Source organism: Convolutriloba macropyga, chromosome 15 (genome assembly GCF_964194025.1).
Source record: "Convolutriloba macropyga chromosome 15, txConMacr16.3, whole genome shotgun sequence".
NCBI lineage: Eukaryota > Metazoa > Xenacoelomorpha > Acoela > Convolutidae > Convolutriloba > Convolutriloba macropyga.
Window position 1 is genome coordinate 36,608,852 of NC_134482.1, and position 11,491 is coordinate 36,620,342.

An 11,491-nucleotide genomic window follows, 5' to 3' on the forward strand; every position below is an offset into this window, starting at 1 on the left:
ATGTTGATTATATCAGCTAAAATAGCAAGACAATTTTCAAAAACAAAGGCTTGGTTATTTATGCGTGATCAGCCAATCAAATCAAGTTAAAGTGATTAAAATGACATTTTCGTCACTTCATTGAGCAAAGTAGCATTTTTATCATTTTATGAAGTTAAGGGATGTGTGAACGAATCAAATACCATCAAAAAAGTTGATCATGCATGTGATTTTTATGAACAAAAGATTAAAAAAGGTTCGTGTTCATTAAATGGAAAGGTGTTGCGTCAATTTTTGATCCTAAAAATGAGCAAAACTGAATTAGAAATAATATTGATTGCTGTTTCAGACATTTCTAATTCCCTTTAAAAAAGCAAAGCAGTAATTTAACTGATTGCCCGGTTCATACGGGATAACTTTTAGCTAGAAATCATTCCATGTTTGAAAATCAAAGCGAAGCGGTTGCCATTAGGCCTCGCAAATACTAAAAAAAGTTTTAAAAATCTTTTTGTCGTTCCACAGCAATTTTTTTTCCAATCAGAATGGATGTTTTCTTTAACTCATCAGGTAAGAAGCAAAATAGCTTTGCGATATTTTCGATAACAGGGTCCCAGACGAAAACAAGACACTCCCTAAGAAATTATCCAGTTTTTTGGTAAGTATATTTATCCTATTGATATATGTTGATGAAATTAAGAATCGATAAAACACGCGCAACTGCAGATCAACATAAAAACAAAAATTGCCATCAAAACTACTTTACGAGGACCAATCTGTCATTTTTTCTAAGAAGCACAAAATACACTATAATTTTGACAAAAAAAACTATGATGAAAACAAGATGCCAAAAAGTTCTAGCAAAGAAACTATCGTAATTAACGAAAAAAAAATGAAGCGTTATTTCAGAAGCTTGAGCTAAATATGAATAAACAAAAAGTTGATCCCAAATTTGTCTACGGTTACAGTAAAAGTTCATTCACGAAACCAAAAAGTTGCATTTACCTGCAAAATAAGAAGAGAATGCACTATTTTCAACAACGCAACCTTATGTTCGAAGAAAAAAAACAGTTAAAAAGTCTTTATTTGCAATTATTCGTCTTCATCTCAAACACTTCACTAAAAAATTTTGCAACAAAATCAGGTTTTTTCAGAGAACAGAATCTAATTGATAATTTGCTTAAGAAAACTGCGTCCTATTAGAATTTTTAGCTTTATTAGCCGATATTTGTTTCTGTATACGCAGCAAATTTGATGAGAAGTGCTTCAGAAGAGAAAAGGAGAAAATTGTTCCCCCGAAAAAAGGCTCATTGTCTAGTAAATTTGTCTAGCAAACTGGCTCCTGGTGACTGCAAATTGTGGAAAAGAGGTTTAAAGTATGTTCTAAGTTCGTTTATTTGTTGAAAAAAACTTGATTCTTGCTGATTATATGATTTTATTTATCGGTTGAAAAAAACTTTCTTGGTACCTTCGCGGTTTTTATTAAGAAATTATTTTACTTTTCAATCGTAAAGAAAGCTCATCTAGACTCCATATATTAAATTGGTCGGGGTTGCGACGTTTCATGAAAGAGTAATAAAATTAGGAGTTCCAGGACACTGAAACTTTGGGTTCCAATATCTTAGACTTCTAAAATATTAGATATCTACACCAGCACTTGCAAGAACCATTTTTTAACGACAGTCACAAATACCAGTAGGTTTTCTTCTTTTCACGTCATTTTTAAGTACAGATGTGAAAAAATTGCCCCCAAATTAGCTAGAAGTCATTGCATGATTGAAAATCAAAGCGAAGCGGTTGCCATTAGGCCTCGCAAAAAATAATTTAAAAATTTTGTTGTCGTTCCATGGCAAATTTTCCCAATCAGAATGGATGTTTTCTTTAACTCATCATCAAAGAAGTAATATAGCTTTGCGATATTTTTGATAACCCGATCCCAGACGAAAGCAAGACACTCTCTAAGAAATTATCCAGTTTTTTTGGTAAGTATATTTATCATATTGATATATGTTGATGAAACTAAGAACCGATAAAGCACACGGAACTGCAGATCAACATGAAAACAAAAATTTCCATTAAAACTACTATAAGAGGACGAACTCTGTCATTTTTTCAAAGAAGCACGAAATGCACTATAAATTTGACTAAAATAACTATGATGAAAACAAGATGCCAAAAATTTCAAGCAAAGAAACTATCAAAACTAACGAAAAAAATGAAGCGTTATTTGAGGAGCTCGAGATATATATGAATAATTAAAAAAAATTATCCCAAATTTGTCTACGGTTGCATTAAAAGTTCATTCACGAACCAGAAAATTGCATTTACCTGCAAAATAAGAAGAGAATGCACTAGCTTCAATAACACAACCTTATGTTCGAAGAAAAAACAGTTAAAAAGTCTTTGTTTGCAATTATTTGTATTCATCTCAAACACTTCAAAAATAATTTTGGCAACAAAATCAGGTTTTTTCAAAGAACAGAATCTAATTGACAATTTGCTAAAGAAAAGTTCATCCTATAAAATTTTTAGCTTTATTAACCAATATTGTTTTATATATACGCAGCAAAGTTGATGAGAAGTGCTTCAGAAAAAAAGGAACAAAAACTTTTTTTAAAAAAACAGCAAAAAGTTAGGATTTCACATTTTTTGGATATGTGAAATCCAGAATGAATTGGGTCTGGAGATATTGAATTGACACCATTGTTATAAATTGGCATCAATGACATTAAAAAGCTGCTTTAAATAGGTAGAATTATTTTTTAAGAAAAAAAGTGACTCATTAGGAACGCTAAGCTAACGATTTTTTTGTTTGAAATAAAATCAAAATGTTCTGAAACAACTTAAACAGTAGCGAAGAATTTTTATAAGTTTGGCGCAAAATATATTCTCTTTCGAGAAATGTTTGAATAATTATAGAGGCTAAATGCGTCATGATTAACAGTAGTTTTTCAGGTTAAAGTTCAACTAAAAATTTTAGTAATTAACAAAATAACATTTTGGATTGCTACTTTTCCTGTATTGCTCAAGACATATAGAATAACTTAATCAATGGATTGGTTTGGTAGCGCTGACATGAACAAGTATGTATTTTCAAAATGATATTGGAGAATTACAGTGAAATTTTTCTATGCTATATCAAAAGCACGTTAATTAATTATTTCTTAATATCTCGTAATTATTTAATGTAATCGGACGGAAACCCTCGAGTTTTATAGAAGTCACGAGACAAAATAATTATTAAGCATCTCATCATTCCATATTTGATTAAAATCTTGCCTACTTGGATGAACTATAGTCGAGAGAAAAATGTTTATCTCGTTTCAATAATGGGCTTGGCATCACGACAGTTAGAATCGCAAATTTTTACAGTAATTTAGTCTTGAAAGAAATGAAACAGAACTTCTCTTTCCTGTATCAATCTTTTGTGTTTTTGTTAGCAATAGTCTTTGACAGCGTCACAGTTACTCAGGTTGATGTCGATGATAGAATAGAACGCTTATCCAACTACTCGAATGATAACTTGAAAAATTTTGCGCTCGAATTTGAAATTCTTAATTAAGGTCTTAGTTCGGATCAGATGTGAATTAAATGTGTCTTGTCAGAATATTCTTTATACTGAGGCATTCAGACACTAAGTATAAAATTTCAAAAACGTGAAAGAAAATCCCCATCGCCTGCTCAGTTAAGAAAAGTAGTAGATTGCAAACAGCATCTTCTGTTTTAACGCCAAAAGATATTTGACTTGACCAAACTAAATGTTCTCAACTAAGAAGGGGAAGGATCTTTTCTTTAAAGTATTAAAAATTATGTTTTATAGTCTCTTAATGACTCAGTACAAAAAATTTTCTGACAAGACACATCTAATTCACATCTGATCACCACTAAGGCCTCCTCAAAGAGATCTTTAAGATTTTTAAGGTATTTACCTTAAAAAATACAGGTTATCATTCTAGTGGGTCAATTGGCAGTCAATTCCATCACTGATATCAATTTGAGTAATTGTAACGTTGTTGAAGCTAGCAAACAAAAAAGCTCAGAAAAAATTTGTTTCTATTCTTTCCATGATAAGCTGCTTTATTAACTAGCAGTTCATACTGTCGTGATGCCAACGCTATTATTGAAAAGAGGAAAATCTTTTTTCTCCACAAAGTTGCATCCAAGTACTGTGAGCTTTCCATCAGCTAGAAAATGATAAGATGCGTAATGAGTATCATGTCTTCTGAATTCCAATTAAATATGCCGAATATCTTGTTAATATCTATGAAAGGAGTGTGCACTCTAATACACCTCTGATCAGAAAATCCCAGACAGAAGTGAACTAGGATCAGACAAATTCTAGGATATTTTCACACCGAAGATCACACGGCTTTTGAAGATCACGTACTTCAAGCGCACCATGCTGAAGTGTGCGCTCGAAGATGGTCTGATCAGTGGTCGTGTCGGTCTGGACCAGGGTTGTAAACACCGCACTTTCACCATTTATAAGGCCACATCGATGAAAATGTACATTAGTTTGTCCACAATGCTCATATTGGGAAAAAAAAAAGAAAATAATTCGGTACGTTCTGGAAAATTAACGCTCGAAATATTTCTCCTCTAGCCTCGTCTGAGATGATTGAGACGGCCGTTGATGGGGTTCCGGACGAGGAAGTGTTGAATGACTTGGGGGCGGTGTGGGACTACATCTACGTGGCACTGGCTTCCCTCTGGCTCATTGTGGGTATCCCTGGAAACCTCATGGTCATCATATCATGCATCGTCTTCAAGGAGATGCAGTTAGTTTATCATTTTCCCTGCGTGAGCAAATTACACCCGAAATGATGCAAGATTAAGGGTATTAGTGGGAGTTTTCAGACAATTGCTCTCTGATATCTTATATTTTTGGATTGAACGTGGGAAATGGTCATGATGTTGAAAATGATGTAAGATTTGGGGGTATTGAGGGGTATTTATTGGGTGAATATGATGGTATTGAGAGTAACTATTGGGAATTATTATTCAAGGGATTTATTGGGTGAATATGATGGTATTGAGGGGAATTATTGAAGAGAGGTAGAGGGGATGGTAACGGATGAGAAAAAAATTATTTTTTTTAAACATAGTTCCATAAATACTAGATCAATGAGTTTTTCTAATGAAAGGTTGCCAAAAACCTGAAAACCTCAACTATTTTGCGGCTGATTTAGTTGTATTGCGTTATTAGAAATATTTGACAAAGATTAGTGGAGGCATATCATTTGCGCCCCTCCCCCCACGCACTCGCCATATTTTTAAATAATGATTTACGGTGTAATGAACCCCCTCTGTAACTGGGGGTGCATAACGTACAGCGGGGGCACAAACGGAAATGATTCAATAGTTGGAACATGTATGACATTTGTTTTATTTCATTTCCATCCATAGTTCGTTATTAGTTTATGATTCTTGTCTGATTACTAACAAATCATATTTTTTCTATAATCTTTATAACTCTCTGAATAGAAAAATAGAATTTGAATGAATATCTAACGTACTTCAGGCGAAATGAACGTCACTGTGTAAGCATCGAGCAAAAATTTTGCGTTGTATTCTACTGAATTTCTGTTAGGCTGCACAGTGAGGGGAACCTGTCGCTCAGAAGATAGATCAAGTAAAACAAACCAAGGGTTTTGAATTGGTGAAGCAAGGGGTACTTTGTTACTCAACTACTTCCCGTCTCTGTACGCTATTAGAAATTAGATTGTTCAAAGAATAGTTAATTCCTAATGAGGCCCGTAATTTCAATTCTTCTCAGGTAGATAACAGAGGTAAGAAAATTACATGCACTTCAAAAGAAAGAACAATCTAGAGACATTTTATAATAGCAAACAAAATAATATAAAATATCCAGGATTCACTTCCTAAATGTATTTAAGCAAAATAAATGCTCACATTATCCCCACTGAGCTTGCAATTACAAACCTCCAAAGTTCAGTCTTACTAGCTCTGAAAACTTCTTGTTCTCCTCTCTGCTTTTTACACTAGCTTCTAAAGCTTAGTCCCCAAAACCGACTGCACTCTCACTCACTTGTGCGAAAATTTCTGCTGTGTCCCAAAACCCTAAAATCTCACTGTGTCACTTCAATTGAAACTCAACCAACACGCTCCTTTCTTAAGCAAACAAACCTTAATCTCTTAAGAAAGTATTGCAACTTACATTTGAAACGTGCCACATTCTGCATGAGGGCTCTATTCACTGTGCAAACAAATCATGGCAAAATTATGCTCTGTCATTAATCCATTACCAACCATTGTTCAACTTTCACCTTATCTTAAGAAAACGACTTTTCGACGCCTCTGTAAACAAACCCATTCCGCTTAATATGCATACATCTCACATGCCATTTCAATTACTAACTGGTTAGCTAACATTGAAAGCTGATTCGAAAAAATAAAATTTCCACTCTCAAAGTTAACTAACTGTAATCAATCCCTGTCAAAGATCAGGTGTTGAAAAAACAACTAAACTCAACACTACAACCATGAGCAAATGTTAAATCAAATTTTCAAATCATTTCTTGAAATTCCCTGTTATTATACATGCCCGAAAACCAATTTTCCTAAGAGCCCTAAAGTTTGCCTATGGGCGTCAATTATCAAGGATGAGGGTCAAAGTGATAAAAAAAAATTGCCACAAAAAATCCTTCCAAAGTTTCCCCTACCCACCAATTTTTTATGACCTAGTTCTTAATGGGACACGAGTAGTGCATGCACACATATCTCGTGGTTTTCTCGCAGGGATTCAAAATTTAAAAGGTCATATCTCGTGTTCTAGAGATCAAAATCAATTAGCGTAAAAAGAGTGAGAAACAGCAGTATGCCAACTAATTGCATGCCAAAAATTGTTGTCCTAGCATTATCCGTTGCGGGTGGTTTGAAATTTGTGACGTGTCGGCTAAAACCACCCCAAAAATCCGAACTCTAAAGAATTTACCGGGTTGAGTATACTTTGTCTTTAACTCTCTTGGTTTATCATATTATTACCAGTTCAGAGTCATTTGGCCGCTTAAAAAGATGAATTTTTGGCTTTCGGAGCTCGGGTCATCCCAAAGCACCAACTTCCATTTGATCCCGGAAGTTCAAAATGGCACTATTAGAAAGCCCTCGAAAAGTTACACTTACCGTTTGAAAATCATGAGGCTACAACCAATACTCCACGAGCAATTCAATTTTTACGTCCCGTAGAAACTGCGTGCTGTACTTCCGTGGGAGTTGGTGAGAAGGTCAAATTTAACTTCATATTCGGAGTCCCCGCGTTAACATATTCTATCTAAGAATTCTGATGTTAATCTGACCTCAACTTTCCAAGAAATTACTATTTCAATTATATGTGATAATAACCCTTACTTGAAAACAAAAGAAATTTTTTCTGCATTAATTAATCCAAAAACCTCTTAAACCATTTTTCATTGGTACTAAAATCAATAACACAGCGTGCTTATTCGTTTTGAACCTAATTCCGCTCATATTTTTTGTACAGGTGCACATTCTTTACCTCAAAATGGTCAAAACCTTTAAATCACGCTACTTCCGTTGTTAATAACTTGCGTGTGGGTGGTCGCATTCGCCCTGAAACTATATCCGCACCAGAGGACCCTTGAATGTGCATGCCATTAGAAATTGGTTAACAACCGCTCAACATAACTATCCACGGGGGAGGGGAACGATCGGCTCCCAGCCCTTTTTTTCCAAAAATACTAGTTCATTTTATCTCTGGTAAAACTAAATTTCTTCACTTCAAATAGAAATTCAATTTCTGTTTAAAAAATATCCAGTTCACTTCAAAAATTAGGTTAGCTCTCTAGTGGATTTGAACTTTGGTCCTGATCTACAAATACCATTTTGCTAAATAACCGAGATATTTTGATAGCTCATTATGCTTTTGCTCAGTCATTTGTTTGTTTAGGACTTATCACTCAACTACTCTCACAGGCGCGTTGGAAACATTATCCCTTTATTACAGAAAACTAAACTCATATATCTAACTTAACGTAAATTAACCAAATGAACTCGACTTAACTCATCTAACTTACTGGCTGTATCAGCTTATGCCAATTTTAACGTTAATTAGAAATTCTACATGCGTGAACTTTTCAATTTTACCAGTCCATCATAAAATTATATATGACCTTGAGTGATTACCGAGAATCTTATATGGCATCACTATATAAGCGGGATTTGTGTATAACTGGCAATCCGAGACATTAATTTTTTTGCGTAAAAGTTAGGTTTGTTTCTATAAAAAATTTTTATCACATCAGGATAAATAAGCGCTAAAATTGTAACCTGCATCGTTGATTACGTAAAAATATAAAAACTGTTTGTGCAACCAACGTCGACCATTCAGTTTGTACTTGTTGAAGGCACTTGCAGTAATCCACATAGAGAAGTTGTAATTTGAATCGATTACAGTGATTAATCGTATAAATTTACTTCAATATTCAGCTGCGCTTTTTGGCTATCAATTTATTTATTTAAAAAAATAGAAAAAGAATTTCCAACCCACTGGGTTTGATGATATTGTTCTAACTTAAGAAAATTAAAACTATTCAAAAATAATTAAGAGATTATTTCTTATTTTTGTAAGCCAAATCACGAAACGAATTCTTTAAAGTTCAAAATTGACAATGACAGCAAAACTAATCAAATCATATTAAACTTTCCTTAACTTTTCATTAAAGGAATCCAACAGATTTTTTAGTATATATTTGGTCTTTTCCTATAGCACAAGTTTTTTATTTGAGACAAATAGTTTGAAAAGTGTCCCTGATCCGATGCTAGAGACAGGTAAATTTCAGTACTAGTTATATTTAATTGCGAGTATAATCACACTGAATCAGAACTATGATCATGGCGCTTATAACACAGCAGTTCTGTGCAGGTCTTTGCCAAGACTTGAAAGTGTAAATTGAAGTCTGAATAGCAAATAATTGTATTCCTCGAATTCAAGTTGTTCATAATTTGATTCACAAGTCCAAAAATAGTCTGAATATGTTCCGGAAAACGCTAAAAATTTATAGTCCTAGAACTGGGTGTTAAGCAATTTATTGCTGCTTTTGTCACTTTTCCCGTTTAAGTCATAACCCGCACCATTTTTGATCAGCAACTAGGGATTTTCCAGCTACGAATCCAATCCTTGGTCTATACTTTCTTTCTTCAAGGAAAACATTTGCTGGGATATTAAATGCAAATCCAGCAGGAAAATTATCTTGACGTTATTTTCAATTTTGAAGTACAATTCCAATGACTCTGGCCACCAACCTGGCAGTGAGCGATGCTCTGGTGGCTTCTGCAAATGTGGCTACAACCTACTTGACAATTCTGTACGACAAGGCCATTCTAATCACAAACAGTAGTCTGTGTACATTCACAAGTATACTCTGTGGACTGGGCTGTGTGTGTTCCATGGCCTCAATCTGTAACATCGCAATCAACAGGTAAGATGAAAAATCTTACCCGGGTCGAGCAAAAATCGGAAAAATATGTAAGATAAGCGGTGAAAAGTTTGTTTTTTTTCACCGCAAATTTAGAACATATTTTTGGACAATTTTTTTCAAAGCGGTGAATTTATGTAATTTCACCGCTACCAGGCGATAAAGGTTTTTTTTCACCGCATTCACCGCCTGATTTATGTAATTTCACCTCATTCAGCGCTTATCTTACATAATTTTCCGTTGAATGGCGGTGACACCTCGACCCGGGTATCAACTATTGAAGGTTTAAAATTAAATAAACTGCGTGTGTGTGTGTGTGTGTGTGTGTATGTGTGTGTGTGTGTATGTGTATGTGTGTGTATGTGAGTGTGCAAGCGCGCATGTTTGTGTGTGTGTGTATTTAGTGTGTGCTTTTTTATGCGTTTTTAGGTTGTTTTGTGGGTTTGTTTGTTTGTGTGCGTATATTTGTTTCTACTGGGTTGAGGACTATGTTCAATACACCGATTAAAAATAAGAGTTGCGACCACTTTGTGGAACTGCGATTAATTAATCAATGCGGTTAATTTGTCAAAAAATAAACGCAACCAGCTAGTGCAAGTGTTCTTCAGCGCTGAATAAAGACAAAATTCAGAATATTTCTTAACAGGGTGACTTCTCTGACCATGTCCCACTTTTTAATTGACAGACTGCAATTTTTTTATCTGATGAGTCAACTGGCTGTCTTATTTCGAAGCAAAATGTTTTCCAATCTCTGTTCCACTTCTGCGCATGAATATTATAAGCCTGGCTTTTTCTGAGAAGGGGTAGTTACTGCATTTTAATATTTCCGAGCTTTTTTCGCTCTTTTTTGCTCAGGAGGCGATCAAATTTATATAAATACATAAATATATAAAAACATAAATATATATATATATATATATATATATATATATATATCTATTTATATATATATATATATATATATATATATATATATATATATATATATATATATATGTCGTGCAACAATCAAGTCAGAAGTGAAACTTGAAAAAACATTGACTTTTGTCCTTATCGCAACCAAAACGAGTTGGTTGTTCCCGCAACTTAAAACTGATATAAAAAACTTAACAAACTGTCTAGAACAATGTAATTGAATCCTTATCAACACTCTCTTACATTTTATGGTTTACCCCTCGTTCAAAGAACAAAACCTTCTTTCCCCAAAACATTTTTGAGGACAAAAGTCTCCCCTGTTACCGGCAAATAGTTTCTTTGTTCCACAACTTGTGCGACGCACTGAAGAGAGCATCAGCGGTCAGTGCAACCATCAAGTGCCGAGCACAGTAAACGGAACCCGAAAGCTGGCAGCCGGTCAATACAAAGAAAAGAGACAGAAAAGACACAGAAAAGACACAAAAAAAAGACAAGCAATTTCTTCAGCGACGAAGCCAAGTTTGGGTTACAAACGTCACCCGATGAGAGGATCTAGTTTTTTTACTGGTTTCAGACGTCACCAGCAGAAGTCCGCCCGAGGTCTCAGACGTTACCTCTGATGTCCTGTTCCCCGGTTAGAGCCATCCAAAATCTCTACTTTTTTTTTTTCGACAAAAAGCCTCCAAAATTTTGATATTTGTCCCACAAAAAACCTTTTTTGTTACTATAACACCTCGATTCATAAACCTTGACTAGTTTCACTATTTTCAAAGCGAGTAAGGGCAATTTTCTCATTTTTAAAGAAAAAAAACACAAAAATCATAGAAATGTTCCTTAAATCAGAAAATTCAAAAAACACAATTTAGTTTTAAGACTAAATATCCGTTTGAATTGCGGAAAAAACTATTGAACCACTCTTCTGAATTATATTTCGATCAAACAAAAAGCCACTTTGATCGATATATCACATCGGTATCATATCAATAAGAAATGTCAGAAAAAATTTTTTGAATTCAGAAAATTCAAAAAACACAATTTAGTTTTCTCAATCCATATCCGTTTCAATTGCGGAATAAACCAATAAAACACTCTCTTGAAATAGTTTGCAGTCAAACAGAAAGCCATTTCCAACGATTTATCCAATC

At 34.2% G+C, this 11,491-nt stretch overlaps 1 protein-coding gene across 1 annotated transcript; it reads left to right on the forward strand.

Moving 5' to 3' along the window:
• Positions 1-432: 432 nt before the first annotated feature.
• Positions 433-9,438, forward strand: LOC142354463 (uncharacterized). The gene is made up of 3 exons (XM_075406765.1): positions 433-546; positions 4,580-4,754; positions 9,231-9,438. The coding sequence occupies exons 1-3, from the start codon at positions 522-524 to the stop codon at positions 9,436-9,438; spliced, it is 408 nt and encodes a 135-aa protein (XP_075262880.1). The 5' UTR covers positions 433-521.
• Positions 9,439-11,491: the final 2,053 nt, after the last annotated feature.

What these genes read in the sequence shown, in the direction of transcription:
- LOC142354463 (XM_075406765.1), top strand. Translation starts at nt 522, where the DNA reads ATGGATGTTTTCTTTAACTCATCAG. An exon ending in TGTTTTCTTTAACTCATCAG is followed by an intron (nt 547 to 4,579) that starts GTAAGAAGCAAA and finishes TTTCTCCTCTAG; the next exon opens with CCTCGTCTGAGATGATTGAG. An exon ending in ATCGTCTTCAAGGAGATGCA is followed by an intron (nt 4,755 to 9,230) that starts GTTAGTTTATCA and finishes TCAATTTTGAAG; the next exon opens with TACAATTCCAATGACTCTGG.